The sequence below is a fragment of the Carlito syrichta genome, unplaced genomic scaffold (assembly GCF_000164805.1).
Source record: "Carlito syrichta isolate Samal-C Ts95f unplaced genomic scaffold, Tarsius_syrichta-2.0.1 Scaffold315108, whole genome shotgun sequence".
NCBI classification, from domain to species: Eukaryota; Metazoa; Chordata; class Mammalia; order Primates; family Tarsiidae; genus Carlito; species Carlito syrichta.
In genome coordinates, this window is record NW_007259204.1 from 705,274 (window position 1) to 722,959 (window position 17,686).

The window sequence follows — 17,686 nt, forward strand, 5'->3', positions numbered from 1 at the left end:
TCCCGGCCACCGCAGCCTCGACCTGCTGGGCTCCAGCGATCCTTCCGCCTCAGCGTTCCGAGTAGCCGTAATTACAGGTAGCGAATGTTACCATGCCCGGCTGATTTTTTTGATTTATTGTAGAGATGAGAGCTTACCAAGTTGCCCAGGCGGGTCTCGAACCTGCAGGCTCAGGCAATCCACTCACCTCAGCCTCCCAAAGCGCAGGATTACAGACTGAGCCACCAAGTCTGGTTGCTATGTTTTCTTCAAAATATGTTTGAATATTTGACTAAATATGTTACATATCATATTAACTTAAAAATTCTTTTTCTCTCAATTATATATTTCAATAAATATTTAAGTAATATATATATTCCTTCAGTTTATTCATTGTAAATAATGTAGTTTTTATTTATAATTATGCCACATTTTTTTGTTTAGATTCCAAATGTTTACCTTTATAAAGATATTACAGATGCATAATGTTGTTCATATATCTTTGTAAACATATGAAAGATTTCCTTTACTATAAATACATGTTAAAATTTATTAACACTTTTTTCAATATAGCTCTTCATTCCTCCTTGAGAAGTGCATGAGATTTTCCTTGAAAAGACAAAATATCTCATTCATTTCAGACATTGTAAATTTGTTTTCTGATCACTTATTTTTCCACTTCTTTGAGGGTTTTCCTGTTTTTCTTCTAAAATATTAACCTTATAATTAGTTATGCTTAGTGAACAGTTTTCTCCAGGCTTCTACTCAGATATAAATAATAGATTCTTTCCTCAAACACATGCCAGAGGAAACCTGTTAGGCGCTACCCAAGTACAGATCAAAATATGAAAGGTTGCTCTGGTTTATTGCATTTTTTACTTTAATTCTTTACCACTCTACCTCCTGGCCAGAACTTTATCATGGACAGAAAGTTATTTTTTGTCCCACACTGTCAGGTTTGTCCATGATTTTTTTGAGGGACAGGCATCTGGAAGGGGGTTATCTTAGACCCTAGGGCTTAAGAGACTGCATGTTTCTGCTTGTGCTCTGGAGCCTCTCACTCCTTGAGAAGAAAATGCTGGTCCAACAAGTTTGAGAGATATTAGGAGCAGAACCATTACAACCGATGCACAGACCTATAAAAAACCACCCATGACTTGGCTGTATTGCAGAGAAATATAGATTAATCCAATCATTATGTGCCAAATTTCAGGAGATCACAGATATAAAAGAATAATAAATGGTTGTTATTTTTTCAACCATTGAGTTTTCAGTTTTTTTTCCTAAGTAACAAGAGCAAACCAATACAGTATATGAGTAAATTGGAAAAGTTTGTATTTCCTATAGACACAGAACATTATAGCTATGGAACTTAGATCTCTAAATTCATGGTAGTTTATCTTACCAACAGAAGCAAAATCTTTCCTGTGTCTTAAAAAATCTTGTTCTTCTCTTTACATAAAACCTTTCTCTAATTTTAGCTAGAAGGGTTGACTTATAAACTGATGTCTGTTTTCTGTGGTCTATCCCCCAACATTTCTAGTTGATTTTAGTCCATACAAATAGTTATATTTCATCACTGCTGATGAGAAAAGAAAACATTCTGGAAGTAGATAGTCTATACCCTAAAAGTGACATAACCCCACTGATCTGTATTGTCACAAAGTTGGGAATTACACATGAGACTGAAACTAAGATAGCCAGACCAAGATAAAATAAATATGACTCAAACTGATTTATTGATGTGGGTGGAGAGAGAGGATTTAATGTGTTGCTATGAACATCTGAGCATTGTGTTAGTTAGGCTGGCTGTTCAAAGACAGGACTTAATTTCAGTTTAAGCTAATGAAGTATAAAGTTCAAAGTTTTCTTGGTATATATTACAGGGAAGAGTTCATAAACTTCTTGTTTTGAAAATGTTAAAATGGACCCAGCTGGGGTCAGTGGCTCAGCCTGTAATCTCGCGCCTTTGGGAGGCTGAGGTGAGTGGATTGCCTGAGCCCACGGGTTTGAGACTCGCCTGGACAACTTGGCGAGACCTCATCTCCACAATAAATCAAAAACTAACAAATCAAAAACTAGTCGGGCGTGGTAGCGCGCGCCTGTAGTTCCAGCTACTTGGAAGGCTGAGGCGGAAGGATCGCTGGATCCCAGCAGGTTGAGGCTGCGGTGGCCGGTAGAGGCCACTGCACTCCAGTCTGGGGGACAGAGTGAGACTCCAACTCAAAAAAAAAAATAAATAAATGGACCCCTTATGTGTAAATTGTGAATTTATCCCTAACTTCTATTGCCAGAGAGTTTAGGAGGATCTTCCAATCTCCAAGGAAGAATTTCCATTCATTCGAGAGAGTCTTCCATTCACCACGAATTAGAAACAGAATTGATGAGGGGTGTTGGTGTGACTGATGAGTTCTGTGATTGTAGCTTTATATGGGCTGGAGATAACAATGATGAGTATTGCAGTGAAATTGGGTTTCTTAATATGAATTTTAATAATGAAATCTAAGAATGCATAAACTGTCTAATATGCTTGATAATAAAATGCAAAATGAGAAAATAAGCACATAAATTAGAGAGACAGAGTGGGCATCAATAGATTGGTTCACTGATTTGTATGGCTGTGGCTAATTGATGACAGGTTACTAGATATGAAACTATGTCACAGTGTACTATGGTGCTACTTTACATATATAGAATGAAATATATAGGCATATGTAAGACAGACACATTATTCAATTTGACTTTGTGGAGATTCCCTTCCTCTCACACATTTTCTAGAGCTAAGTTGTGTCACAGCCTCAGTTTCTCAACTGACGGTTCAGATATGCCCCTTTGAAGAGGAATCTTTAATACAAGCATAGATGTTCCACCTCTCTACCTGAAGCCTTCTTCAGAGGAGTGTAAGGCCATTTACCAGCATGACCATTCACTGATGAAAGAGACATTCACACCTTTTAGGATCTATTAGATACTGGTTCTGAAATTATGCTTGTCTCGGAAATACCACTGCTTCACTCCTAGGGGAACACAATTATTGATATCAGGTAGAATGAGACCACATATCTCCCCCCCACTCTCCGCCACAATCCTTGAATGCATAGTGTAGTTGATATACTTAGCAATAGACAGAATTTTTCACTTTGTAATGAGAGCTACTATGGAGGAAATTCCAATTGGAAGATTTTGTCATGCCTCTTCAGATTCATCAAGATTTCAAACTGCAAGCAATGTTGCATTTCTGTGAGAATCCTAGTAATTATTGTCCCCTTGAAAGGATTGAGAGTTGCAGGAGTAAAGGTTCCATATATACCCAGTTACCTCACAAGACTGGACAGTTCAAAAGCTAGTAAGGTCATAGAAAATAAGAGAAGCCTTTCAAGATTGTTGGAAACCTAAGAGGATTTGATACACCATTTGACAATTCTAGATGTTGGATGTCTATCAACATAGATAAACAGAGCTCCTGGTTCCTGAGTCCAGCTGTGATATAGAAAATGATTTCTTTTGTATTCTAATCAGTGACTCTTCAGTTGAATTTGTCTAAATGTTTTTTAAAGATATGCTTAAAAACCCAAATAAATAGGTATCTTTTTTTTTTCAAATTTACTTACGCATTCAATAATATTCAATTCAAATTTTACCTTGTCTTATTTTGCTTGTTTGGATATAAATTTACATAGGATATAAGTTGATTATAATACAATAAATTACTAAAAATAACTAAAGTTGCCTGAAGATTAAATAACCATACCAGTATTGAGATATCTCAAAAGCAAATCATTAAGATTTATGGCACTAATATGTGGACGTGTAACTGAACTAAAGCAACAGAATAGAATCAGAGGGACAGATATATTCAAATGTGAAAACTTGATCACCATTCAAGAAGATATTGCAGGTCAATGTGTAAAAGATGGACTATTTGATACATGTAGCATTTTATTTGTATGAAAAATGATCTCAGATGACTACCTCATACACACACACAAACACACACACACATTCACACACAAATATTTCAAATATATTGAAATTTAAATATACAGAACAGTATTTTAAATATCTTAAAAGGAAATTTAAGAAAAATCATTTTGCCCTAGTATAGGGAATACAATGCTAAATAAGATAAAAATACAAACCATACACAAATTGATGAGTTCAAACATATGAAATTAAGTTTTGATGCTCATTAAAAAGGAGGGCTGTCTATTTTAATCTGTAGATGATATATTCAATACACATGACTAACAAAAGTATTTGTCAGAGAGGAGAAAGGAAGAAACCAATACGTAGGCATATTCGGGTGGGTCCTGGTAAAAACTTTCCCTGCAAGCCCCTGGACTGGAATGAGCACACCCATTTTCAGATTAATGGAATGCCCCTTTCACACACTTCTTCTTGATTGGCCTTTTCAACCTTCTCCCAATTGGCGCATTCTAATTCCATACCATGATGCCTCGCTCTGATTGGTGCCACCACCAACCAATCAGCACACTCTCAAGACTGTATAAACCCCTGACTCCAGAGGCATTGTCCCCAACCCTCTTTTGGATCCCTTTCTGTTGCCAGGAGCTTTTCTGTCTTCTAATAAATTCCTGCTTATTCACTCTTCAGGGTCCATGTCCCTCATTCTTCCTGGACATGAGACAAGAACCCACAACTACTAAATTAGAAGAACTGCTGAACTAGAAAGCTGTGCATGTTAGACTGGAAGAGCTGGACCCACCAAGCTCAGAGAGCTTCAACACTCCTTGGGGGCCAGGCTTGGTTTTCTGACCCACCAAACCAACTGAGCTGTAACTTTCCTCAGGGGCTCACTGACTCCCAAACTAAGAGAACTGTAATGCTCCTTGGGAGCTCTGCAACTGTTGACAACCCTGAGCTCTTGGGTGCCACCATGTACGCGGCCACTGCATGGATATTGGACTGGCAGTGAAGCTTTGGGAACTGCAACATCCCTTGGTGGCCCAGCTCACCAACCAGTCAAACAAAGAACTGCATTATTAGTAATTAGAATACATAAAAGTGTGTGCCAATCAATAAGAAGGTACATTAATGAGTAGATGCCATGCTAGATCATTTTTAGAAAGGCAAATGTGTCTCAAAATGTATGAAAAATTGTTTAACTTCTTATTATCATGAGAATGCAGAGAAAAACCACAAAGAGATATATTTTGCACACAGTCAAAAATGAAAACTTCTGACAGTGCCAATAGAAATATTTATTTATTATTGCTGAATAAAAAATATTTTGTTTTTCAAAATAAAATTTTAAATATATAAAAACGATTTAATAAATGTAACAATGTCTACTCAGTGGTTTATCCATTCTCTTTATAGGTATATCACTTAGCAGCAGTCCCCAAACTTTTTTTTCCATTCTTCCACAAATGGGATAGGGGATGGGGGTGGGGAGAGGGGAATGATTTCAGGATTTAAGCACATTACATTTATTGTACACTTTATTTTTATTATTATAACATTGTAATATACAACTAAATAATTGCATAACTCACCATAATGCAGAATTGATGGGTGCTCTGAGCCTGTTTTCCTGAAACTAGATAGTCCTATCTGGGCGTGATGGGAGATAGTGCTAGGATCACCACCTCAGTTCTCCCTCAGATCATCAGTCATTAGATTCTTGTAAGAAGCGTGAAGCCAATGTCCCTCAAATGTGCAGCTCATAATAGGATTCACACTTCTGTGGGAATCTAATGTCACTGCTGATCTGACAGAAGACAGAGCTCAGGCAGTAATGCAAGTGATTGGGGAGCAGTTGTAAATACAGATGAATCTTCACTCTGCCCATCCCTCACCTCCTGCTGTGTGGCCCTCTTCATAACAAGCCATGGACTAGTACAGGTCCTTGGCCTGGGAGTTGGGGACCCCCGACGTAGAGTTACTAATACTTGTGTATTTTAAGAAATATTTGAAAATTTTAATATCATTGTTGCTATGACAAAAGAGGTAAATTACCCAAATATTTATAACCGGAAGAATGGCAAATAAATGTTGAACATATATTTAAGGTCTAATATTCTATAAAAATTAGAAATTAGCAACAGATACATGCATTAATAGGTAATACAGAAACATTACATTAAAATAATTTTTAGAATATTTTATACCATTTTATTTTACTGATATTGACATGCAAACTAAAGTCTGGTTTTTTTGGGTTCACAAGAAGGAAGTTAATATTGTAAATTCAAAGAAAGGCTGGTAAATGTAAATTCATGATATTGATATGACTGAGTGGGAGAAAGAAGAATTTACTTAGGACAAGCACAAATGTATCAGTAATCTTCAGTCATCTATGTTGCATAATAGACACATATGTATTCACTTTATTATTTGTTAAATTACATGTATAAAATAAGTGATTTAATAAATGTAGCCTCTAACCTGTTTCCCAGATCCACACAGGTTCCATTATTTTTGCAAGGTTCAGAAAAACATTCATGAATTTCCATTTCACATAGAGGTCCAGAAAACCCAGGTCTGCAAACACATTTTTTAAACAAAAGATATTAAGTCAATTAGTATAAATGTACAGAATCAAAACTTCAACTAATTGTAGCATGGAAAATTTTTAATAATCATAGACACTGTTTAATCAATTGAAATTCTAAACACACATATACCTAGATATATAAACATTCATCGAGACATTTTGGGAGTTTTCTCTACCTGAAATTGTTGATCCCTTCTTCACAGTCACCATATTTCTGGCAAGGAAGGAAGAAGCACTCATTCATGTCAATTTCACAGTGTTCACCTTCAGATTCTATAAAGAGAGATGAGATTGGCATGGATGAGCAATGCCTGCTATAGAGTGGAAAACAGAATCAGTGGTAAAGTGTAAAGAATATGTCATAACGTAGGTTAAAAAAAGGAAAAGAAAATAAACTCAAGTTTCTCATAAGCTCTGTTTCACATAATGTGTGCATAGAAACATGACAGCTCCTAAATTAATGAGTTTAAATGAAAGAATCAAGGGAGGAACATTCTACTAAATCCCTTGAGTAAGTGGAGTCACTGCTAATATTGCTGTTGTTTTAGGCATTTAAATGTTTGAACAAGAAGAGTTGAAATGATCTGGAAGGCAAATGAATTAATGTGATGACCAATCTTAAAGTAAAATTGAGCTTCATTGATCAAATTTATTCAAGGCAGCTAGCAGATGAGGCAAATTATTTAATTGCTTTCATGTCCAAGTGATTCAAAGAAAACAAATTATTTTGACTCATAGCTACATAATCAGTCATCCATTTAAACACATGCCAGTTATATTTAAAAAAGGAAAGTAAATCATACAGACTGATAAAAGAAGCAGTTGTAATAATTTCAATACTTTTGTGTCAGAAAACATCTTCGTGATATCGCTTTCTAAAATACAATGAAATATTTTAATATTCATAATAATCAAACAGTGAATTCCATGCTTACATACTAACTAGTCTAACAAAATATATACTTGTCGTCTTTTTTGTTAATACTTTTAGTACAAAAATGCAAGAAACAGGATTTTTCTTTCTCTTGCTTTAACAGTGATAAACTAAGCACCAAATAATTGCAATAACATTATAAATGTCAATGTTGAGTAAGGCTTATTTACCATGAGGAACAAAGGGTCGTTCATGAAGAAAACTGTATTCAGTGTTTGTATACACATAGACTAGAATTGGAACTGAGAAGCGCGTAAGTGGAGGGTGCTCTAGCTATCCAGGAATGGCTGTCTTCTTCTCATAGTAACTGTCCTTTTTTTGTTCTCAAATAGCTGCTTCTTCTCTGCCTATCACAAATATCTCTGCATGTTCAAAATGTCAAATCATTTTTAACACTGGCATGTGAATGGTGTAGCACAGCTTCCTCTGTCCCTATATCTATATGATCACATTCCAATGTGCATCATAGCATGGCACAAGTCATCGCCATTCTCTGTGGTGTCTACCATCAAATTAAATTCCAAATCTGCCTCCCATTGGAATTTAGAAAGAGGTTGGTATTACATCTTATACAATCGGACTATCTCTTTAGTAGTAGTATCTGATATAAAAAAACCTAAAACTTAATAAAAAACAGAAAGTGAAAAATAAACAAAGTACAAATACAACAAATAGAAAACAAACAGCAAGATGGATTACTTAAGGACTCAAATATCAGTAATTACATTAAATTTTTTATAAAAACACTACTTAAAAGGCAGAGGGATTAAATAACAGAAGCAATTACATGATACCTACAAGAAATTAATTAAAATGCAGTAACAAAGATAGGTTAAAATGCAAACAATGGAATAAAGATATTCTATGAAACTAATTATATGGAAGGCATAAGTGCTTATATAACTAGGAAACCAGGTAGTCTTCAGGACAAGTGATATTTTTAATTTGCCTTATATTTTATCGCGCAATTCTCAGGCCTACAAGTGAATCTCTGAGGTTACATTTCTGTAATTCATTCACATGCTAGATATTGCATCCTCAGCATTAAAAACAAAAATGAAATGATTTATTTCCCAGCTTACATGGCTCTCCCTATTTTAGGTGAGCAAGCTGTAATAACTTCAACAGATTTCATCATTCTAAAATCACCATTGTTGTTTTTATATATTTAAGTTGTAAATGTCATAGTACGGTTATGAACACCTTAGCTCCTATTTTTAAAAGATGTCCATTTCTTTAAATAATTGATTGCAGTTAGATTTTTTACAAGTTACAGATTTAGGAACTGAGTGTATTTCACTACTCCTACTCTTAGTGTGACTAGTTTTCTCTGGGAGGCAGACATTTTGACACTAAGATGTTTCTTAGAAATGTTCTTTTGAGGCACTAGAACTCAAGGACACCGACTGGGTAAAAAATGCGAGTGAGCCTTGATGATTTCAGTGGGCCTGATGCATCAGAACACTCAGGATCTGTGAGCTCGGACAGTTCACAGGATAACCTTGTTTCCCGTGATTTTGCCTTATTCATTAAGTTTGACATTTCTGAGATGGAGCTTTCTTACCAACTAGCAACACATGCTGAGGAAATGAGATTGTTGAAATGCAGTAGACATTGAGGGGGAAAAAAGGAAAGTAGATGTGAATTGCATTTAAAATAAACCAAGGCTTTGCTGAGAAACCTTGTTTTCGAGATTTTAAGAGAGTAAAATGTGTATTCAGTCATGTGCTATATAAAAACATTTCAGTCAGTGACAGATTGCATTTATAACAAAGGTTCCATAAAATTATAAAGGAGCTATTTAATGGAGTAGGCTATCCTATGTAAGTTTGTGTAAGTACACCCTATGTTCACACAACAACAAAATCACCTAATGACACATTTCTCAGAATGTATCCCCAACTTTAGGCAAGGAATAACTGTACAGTTGCCCCCAAACTACTGTTCTATTATAATTGGTGTTATAACTTGATATTCATTTATGTAAAGGGCACTTGTTTTGAATATATGCAGTTGTTGCTAAAACACTGCCCAAACTGAAAGCCCAGTGAATTTATTTTATGTTATTCCACTGTTATTTATTTCTATCCTGAACTATTCAACTGACTCTACTTTGTTAATTGCAGCAAGGTTATTTACATGTAAATGGTGAAGCATCCGCAATGGATGTTCTCTTGATCCTTTTCTTATTCTGTTTTATCTTTATATTGCTATGGCAAATACATGTGAATAGTTGTAATGGATATTATTTTTATACTCCCACACTCACTCGCCCAAAACATAAAAAATTAGTTTCTAAGTCTACTGCTCAAATCCAAGATCTAAAGCAATGTAAACTACAGATATCATTTTTCAAGTAATTTAATATTTTCTCATTCCTAACATATTCAGCCTTTTCGTACTTATTGTCTAGAAGATATTGTATGAAATAGAGTACATTAACAGAAACTTTTTAAGTGGCAGGACTAGACTTTAACAACTTCCACTCTAGAAGTGATATCATTTGAAATAATTCAAAATGAAAGTAACAGCCTGGTCACGGTGGCTCATGTCTGTAATCCCAGTACTTTGGGAGTCTGAGGGAAGATAATTGGTCAGAGCCTAGGAATTAGAGACCAGCCTGGGCAACATGGCGAGACTTTATCTCTACAATAAATAAATTTTTAAAATTAGCCCAGTCTGGTAGTACATGCCTGTAGTTCCAGCTACTTGGAAGGTTGAGGTGGAAGGATGGCCTGAGCCCAGCAGGTCAAGGCTGCAGTGGCCGTGAGCATGCCACTGCACTCCATTCTGGGCTACAGAGTGAGACTTCGACTCAACAAAAACAACAAAAAATCACATTTATGTATTTTGCGGGGAGCAGTGGCTCATGCATGTAATCCCAGCACCTTGGGAACCTGAGGGAAAAGGATTGGCCTGAGCCCAGGAGTTCGAGACCAGTCTGGGTAACTTGTTGAGACCTTGTCTCTACAATAAATAAACCAATTAGCCAGGTATAGTGGTGCACATCTGGGGTTCCAGCTGCTTGGAAGTCTGAGATGGAAGGATATCCTGAACCCAGAAGTTCAAGGCTTTGAGGGTCGTGAGCGTACTACTGCACTCCAGTGTCTCCAGTCTGGAAGACAGTGAGAATCCAATTTAAAAAAAAAAAAGAAATAATTTAAAATGAAAATAAACAGGAAAAAAAAAATCCCCCCAAACTAGTGTATTCCATAATATGTATTCAAAAAAGGTAATTGCAATCATATATTCTAAAACAAAAAACTAGAAATATTAAAAATAAATTATTTTCAAAAATATTAAATGCATTATTTCTGTTTCCTCTTAGTTAAGCTATCTAATTTCTCTGGATTTTAAAACTTTATAAAAACAGAATATAGCACCTCAGAATTCTCTTTTGGCAGTTAGAATTTTTTAAATTGTTGTTCTATTTCAAAACATTTTATACACATGGTAATATTTTCTGAAAGAAATAACTAACATTAGAAATAGCTACAGATTTAATTTTAAAAACCATGAAATACAAACATATCGAACTAATATTTTACATAGCCCTTAATACAGTTTTTAAGCATATATTTTTAAAGTGAACCTTTAACAAAAGAAATAGAAAAACTAATATTTTAACTGTAATAAATATTTAACATGTTTTAGCTTTAATTGTAAGTATTTTTCTCTAAAGAAATTTTCTAAATTTAAATTCCCACAGTTATTTTACACAATAGACATGAACTACTACATAGGCACTTGTTTGTAATTGTCAAAAGAAGTATTTTCTAATTTAGACAAACTATTTTGTCAATGACACATTTATTTGTGCTTGTAATTAGATACCTTAGGTAATGTGGCATTTCCATAATGATAGTATACATACTGGAGTAATAGACACATTTAAATGCAATTACTTGTCCCTTTTCATACGACAAATCCATCAAGCTTGGGATCCCAATTGTAAATCAGTGGCACATGTAAATGGTCTGATTATGTTTTCACTACAGTACTTTGCAAGGCATATTTGCCACATTTTAATCATGTCATTCAAAGAAACTGTTATTCCTTTCACCTTGGTGTCATGTGGATAAAGTAACTTATTTGAAAATTAAGCTCTTTACATTAAAGGAAAAGTATTTGATAGGGTGATATTCTGCCTATAAACATGTAATTCAAAGTGGAAAGAAAAGGAATCCTTTATAAAGAGAGCATTAGAAAACAAATATGTTTCAAGAACGAAATGATTTTATATCTCAACTGTGCACACACATGCTAATATGGTAATTCTACTCTGTGCTATAAACACACACTTTCACATGCATTTTATCCAAAGTCATCTTTGCCTCCTTAATTCCGATGTGTTTTTAATGTTCGATTTCTACCAGCTTGAACTGAACCCAGTTTATTCAACTTCTCCCACTTAATTAGCTCACTTCCTTCATGATATGTATTAGCAATTATTCTTTTGGCCATATACAACAGAAATAGAAACACTAACTGTCAAGAAATGGGATTTAGTGGTAGCCTAGTTGAGAAGAATGTCAGGCCATTAGAAGAACTGAAGAAAGAACTACTAGTATTGATATAAGAGCCATCTGGACTCCTTTTCCCAAATACTTCTCTCCTACTGCATACAGATAATTTCCAGGTATAAAGAACATGGTGACTGACTGCACCAATTGGCAGTAAACTCTGCCAAAACTGGCTGAAAGAGAAAGCCTCTTCTCTCAGAAGAAAAACTGAATGCCAATATGCCAGTCACATGCCTAGACTTGCATAAATCATGATTTCCATAGGGATTAGATTTACTGTAAGTTTTAGCCTGGGCTCTTCTAAAAGAAGAATCTGAGATAACAATTTGCTCACCAGTCATTTATTTTCAATACGACCCAGGAATTATTGCAAGGGAGTAGAAAATAACACAGAGAAGGGACTTGTTCAGTGAGTCCATTATTGTTGCGGGCAACTGAGGCTCCACATGCTGGAGACTCTTAGAAATCGTGTGGAACATAACTGAGAGTTGTCACACTTGACAAAAGAGCAGTGCATGTGCCTACAACTCCCCACTCCTTGTGTGCATCTCTACCAGAAATGTGAAAGCTCTTACTGCACTGCACTTTAATGGTTACTTAACTTGTGTGTCTCTCCTTTAAACTTTAAATTCCTTGAGGGCATGTCTTCAGCATGTTTAATTTCTCCAGACTTATCACAAGACTTGACACATCATAGGGGATCAATATATGTTTGTTGAATTAGTTAATAAAGAGCACAATTTTTAGATTTCTAGAACACTACCAACACACAGTGCCCAGATTGATGTGTATTGTGTAAGAGTACGATTTATAAAGGCAAAAAAAAAATGTTTACTATAAAATAAATTTTTAAGCATGTAACTTGGTTGCCCAATAAATAACCAAAACTAACTCTGTTGAAGTGTCAGAAATATACCTGCTTTTTTGATAGTAATTTCAAAAAAATTTCCCTTCTTGTGTGCTATTTTTCTATTTATTAAAGCACTAATTTTTTAATCACAGAAATTGCTCTGAACTAATAATTTATAAAATTAGCCTATATTAAATCATTATTGCCATATGCTACTTTGCCTACCTATTTTTCAGCAGAAAATGTTCAATAGAAGTCAGATTAACCTACCTCAGTTCTATAAGAAGACGAAAGCATTGCTCTTACTTTGTCTTACAAAACATGATCACAGTAGATATGGTCCTCTTCTATACCTATAGCTTTGAAGTAGCTCTCACTGCTCTAAAGAGGAGTAGATGCCTTTCTCTATAAGTTTTAGTCATGTTAATCAAAGTAGTTTACCTGTTGATCCTTCAGAGTAAATTGGAATGCCACTTATGATTTAGTTGTCTAACGTGTAGTCACATTATTACTCTGACTCTGGAATTTTATCTATACTCATTTTTATATAGTGAGGGGCCCTATAGACTGACTAAAAACTGTGAACAGAAATTCAGAAATACATGTACTGAACTTTCAGACCTTAAGTCTTCAACTTATTTTCTTGTGACCAGTTATATTCTAGTCAATTGACAAACACCAATAACTTGCAAAGAGAGGAGCTTTCATTTTCTAAGTCTGTAGAAGATGTTAAGTATCGAAATGCTTTGCAGTTTTAAATGTTGGTACTTGTTAAAATTGAATTTGATCTAATATTTTCATTAAAAAGGGGTATATTGGCTTTAAATAGACCCTATTTTAAATAAAAGCTATTAATGTGACCAGGGCTAAGGAATACTAAACCTCTTTTTAAATTTATGAGTAGTTTTTTAAAGCAATGTTACATCCTGTAGTTTTTGATCTGCTACAAGTATAGTAGCATTACTTACCTTAGTAATATTACTACTAAGGTAATATTAAATAAACATTTTTTTTTACAGAGGTTAGGACTGATTTATAGAAAGTTACTCCTACAATTACTCAGGTTTAGCAAGTTTAGCAATGAAAAGATATGTACATATATGCAATTAGTTACACTGCTGTGTGCTTCAAATATCTTTTGTACAAAATCACAATTAGAAAAAGATAAATACAGGAAGGAGTCCCAGGACCCACTTGCCACTCTATCCAAAGCACTGATTTGCTCTGTCATATTTTTCTGGAGGCCTTAAGTAAAATGACACAATTCTGAGGCGAAAAAATTAGTTATTTATAACAGTGAAATCTGCATTCTCTCTATGTCATCTTTATGGATGCTCACAGGGATAGCGAATATTATTACTAGTTTAGTATGTGATGAGAGGCTTTAATAATATTTCTGATATTATTTTCCCCTTACCCCACAACAGGAAGAAAAGCCATTAGATCATATATATTTATCAAATGCATGTATAAATAGGAAATAAATTAACAAAAATATTAAGATTTGGAAAAAACACCCAACCTGGTGGAAAATTATTTCTGATGAAAATAGAAGTTTATGTAAAGTGAATAAATATACTGTTGCCCTCTCAATAAATATCTAATACTTGTACTTTGAGAAAAGAATTAAGAACAATGCAATAAAATAATCCTACCGAAAAATTAGCTCTTCCACTAACGTTGAATAATTTTCAAAAAATCTTACCTTTGAACTTTGTTAAAAGAAAAATTATTTGTTTATTTGAATTATGTACTTCATAGTTACTGAGACTTTCTGAGCATCAAATACTCCCCTCATATTTTTGTTTTGTATCTTGCTGTTTCTGCCTTGTTCCTAAAAATATTCTTCTATATGCCCTATGAAATCGATGATGTCACCTTTGCAAAAACAGTTGATGGTTTTCTAGTTTCTAGTTCCAATCCCTAAGAAAGACCAGAAATTTCTGTCGTGTACACAGGTACAAGGATTTTCTTCAATATACTTAAAATAGATTACCTATATCTTAATGACATTAAAAGGGTTTATAAAAACAAGTAGAAATAACTTTAAAGTGATATGTAGCTAAATACTGTTGTCTAAACGGGCCATTTTGAACAGAAGAGTAAATGAGTATTGTGCTTATTTTTAAGGGACTCCTTAAGGGCAAGTGACAGGGAAGAAGACATGAATCCATAAGTGACTATTGGAAAATTGCAATAAAAGACTTCTAAACACAATGTGGTTTTTACATTGTGGTTATGAAATATTTCAGTTAAACCAAACACCTGCCATATGCTGATTTTATAAAAGAAGCATTTCTAATGAAGATGGTAATTGTTCTTGAATCACAAGGAGTACATGAACAGTGACAGTGGACCCAAACCACCTGTGCATTCATCAGGCTTCCTTCAATTACATCTGAAGATACCCCAATAAAGAAAATCTAATGATAATAGGTGAAGTCATTGGCTGATGTGACTCAGAGCCAGTGTGCCCTGGCTTCACATATGACTGGATTCAGGGGCTCCAACAAAATTTGCTGATCTCCCCATTCTCTCTTGCAAGGGCTCTCTCCTATGGAACAGAGCAGCTACTAGAGTCATATGACAGGAATTCCACAAGCTAAACAGAAACAAGTAATATTTCTGATAGCTACAGAAGAAAAGTTACAGTCAAGCATTTGATTATCCTAAATTGTACCCTTGCCTATCTTTTTAACTACCTGCTATTGTCAAAAACACTGCATGGACAAAGTTCTTCAGGAAGGAGAAAATGTGTTACCAAAGGAGGACTGACAAGTTCTGAAAGAAAAAACAAAACCAAACAAAAGGCCGGGCTTGGTACCTCAGCCTGTAATCCCAGCACTTTGGGAGGCCTAGGCGAGTGACTTGCCTGAGCCCGTGGGTTGGAGACCCACCCGGGCACCCCAGCGAGACCTCGTCTCTACAATAAATAAAAAAATAGCTAGGCGTGGTAGCGCGCACCTGTAGTTCTGGCTACTTGAAAGACTGAGGCAGATCGCTGGAGCCCAGCAGGTGGAGGATGCGGTGGCTGGGAGCATGCCACTGTACTCTAGACTGGGCGACAGAGTGAGACTCCAACTCAAAAAAAAACACACACACAAAAACCACCAAAACAATGCACAAAGATCTTTCACAGAAACAAAGAACTGAGTATCACATGTTCTCACTCATAAGTGGACCTTGAACAACTATCATAATACTATAAGAAAAGGATTGGCAGTGGGAAACTGGGGGCGGAGGGGGGGTGGGGTGAGAAGGGCTGGGAGGTGGTATTGGCGGTAGTGGGAATCTGCCTGGGGGAGAGGGGGCACACCTCATCAACAAGGGTACCTGCACAATGAATATTTATATAGCTAACTCTGAATAGTACCCTACAATTTTAAAATAAAAAATTTCAAGGTGAAAAAATACACAAAGCTTCACCATTTACTCTTCCGCTCCCTGTGCTATGCATGCTAATCCTGTAGGTGTATTTCTCCAATATGTTTTTAGACCTGAATCTGGAGTCAGATGCTTCTTCCCAAATGTACGTAGGGCTTTTTCTCAACCATTCTTAAGGAGCCATCAGTCCACAGGCATAACAAATAAATCAACTAATGAACTGATTTAAAACCAGTAAAACCCATGCAAGCTCTTACCTTCTCTACAAATACAATAATGACTTCCATCTACCCAGGTCAAGCATGTTGAGTTGTTTCTGCAAGGATTATTGAGTAGGTCACAGGGGTTACAGTGCTGATGGCAAAATTTTCCAGTGTAAAAGGGTGGGCACAGGCATACGAATTGCCCAGGGATGGTAGATTCATGACAAAGAGCTCCATTCATGCATGGATCTGAGTCACATTCATTTATTTCTTCGCTGCAGTTTTTTCCAGTCCATCCAGATGTGCATTCACAGCTGAAATAAAATTTTTAAAAATATGAACACTTTTTTCAAGTTTATTCTTTGCCCTTTCAATGTAATTGCTCCCTAGTACTAATAATAATGTGATGTTTCACAATTTATAACAGGATTAATAAATCATGCATAGTTTATAAATATTGTTTGCCTAATTTCCTGGGACAATTTAATGCATTTAACAAATTAACTGCAAAACTGACCGTATTGGGTGAAATAAGATTTAAGGAGTATTTGACAAATTTCTAACATAGTTAGGCCTCTGAGACATATCTGAGAACAACCTATTAAGTTTAATTACCAATTGAGCAAAATTATTTAATGCAAAATAAGTTTTATAGATGAGATCACAGTTTATAGGCCCAAAATGATATTTACTTCAATGTCCTTAGCAGTAGGTAATTCTTGTAATCAACAGAATGTTTAATAAGGTGATTCTTTGTGTTAGAAATCTGTTGTGGTTTCAGTTTTTATCTGCTGAATAATTTAAAATACACGTTTAAAAACTCCTCTTAAGCCGGGCTCGGTGGCTCAGCCTGTAATCCCGCGCCTTTGGGAGGCTGAGGTGACTGGATTGCCTGAGCCTGCGGGTTCGAGATCTGCCTGGGCAGGCGAGACCTCATCTCTACAATAAATAAAAAAATTAGCCGGGCGTGGTAGCGCGCGCCTGTAATTCTGGTTACTTGGAAGGCTGAGGCGGAAGGATCGCTGGAGCCCAGCAGGTCGAGGCTGCGGTGGCCGGGAGTGGCCACTGCACTCCAGTCTGGGCTACAGAGTGAGACTCCAACTCAAACAAACAAACAAACAAACAAAAAACTCCTATTAACATGTAAATAATATGAGAACATTGAGATAAAGCCAATAAGTAAAAATTAAAGTATTTGCATATTGTCATATATCACAGACTCTAGTTCAATGTCTCTTACTGTCTTTAAATACTACTGTAGTCAAACATCTTCCATCAGCCTAGACTCGTTCTGCT

At 35.5% G+C, this 17,686-nt stretch overlaps 1 protein-coding gene across 1 annotated transcript in view; it reads right to left on the bottom strand.

Annotated features, from left to right (window-relative positions):
* LOC103274897 (protein eyes shut homolog) overlaps positions 1-17,686 on the bottom strand; it is an 872,098-nt gene that overhangs the window by 628,254 nt on the left and 226,158 nt on the right. Inside the window, 3 exon segments of the mRNA XM_021706071.1 lie at positions 6,388-6,495; positions 6,673-6,769; positions 16,445-16,704. Coding sequence (XP_021561746.1) covers positions 6,388-6,495; positions 6,673-6,769; positions 16,445-16,704 — 465 coding nt within the window.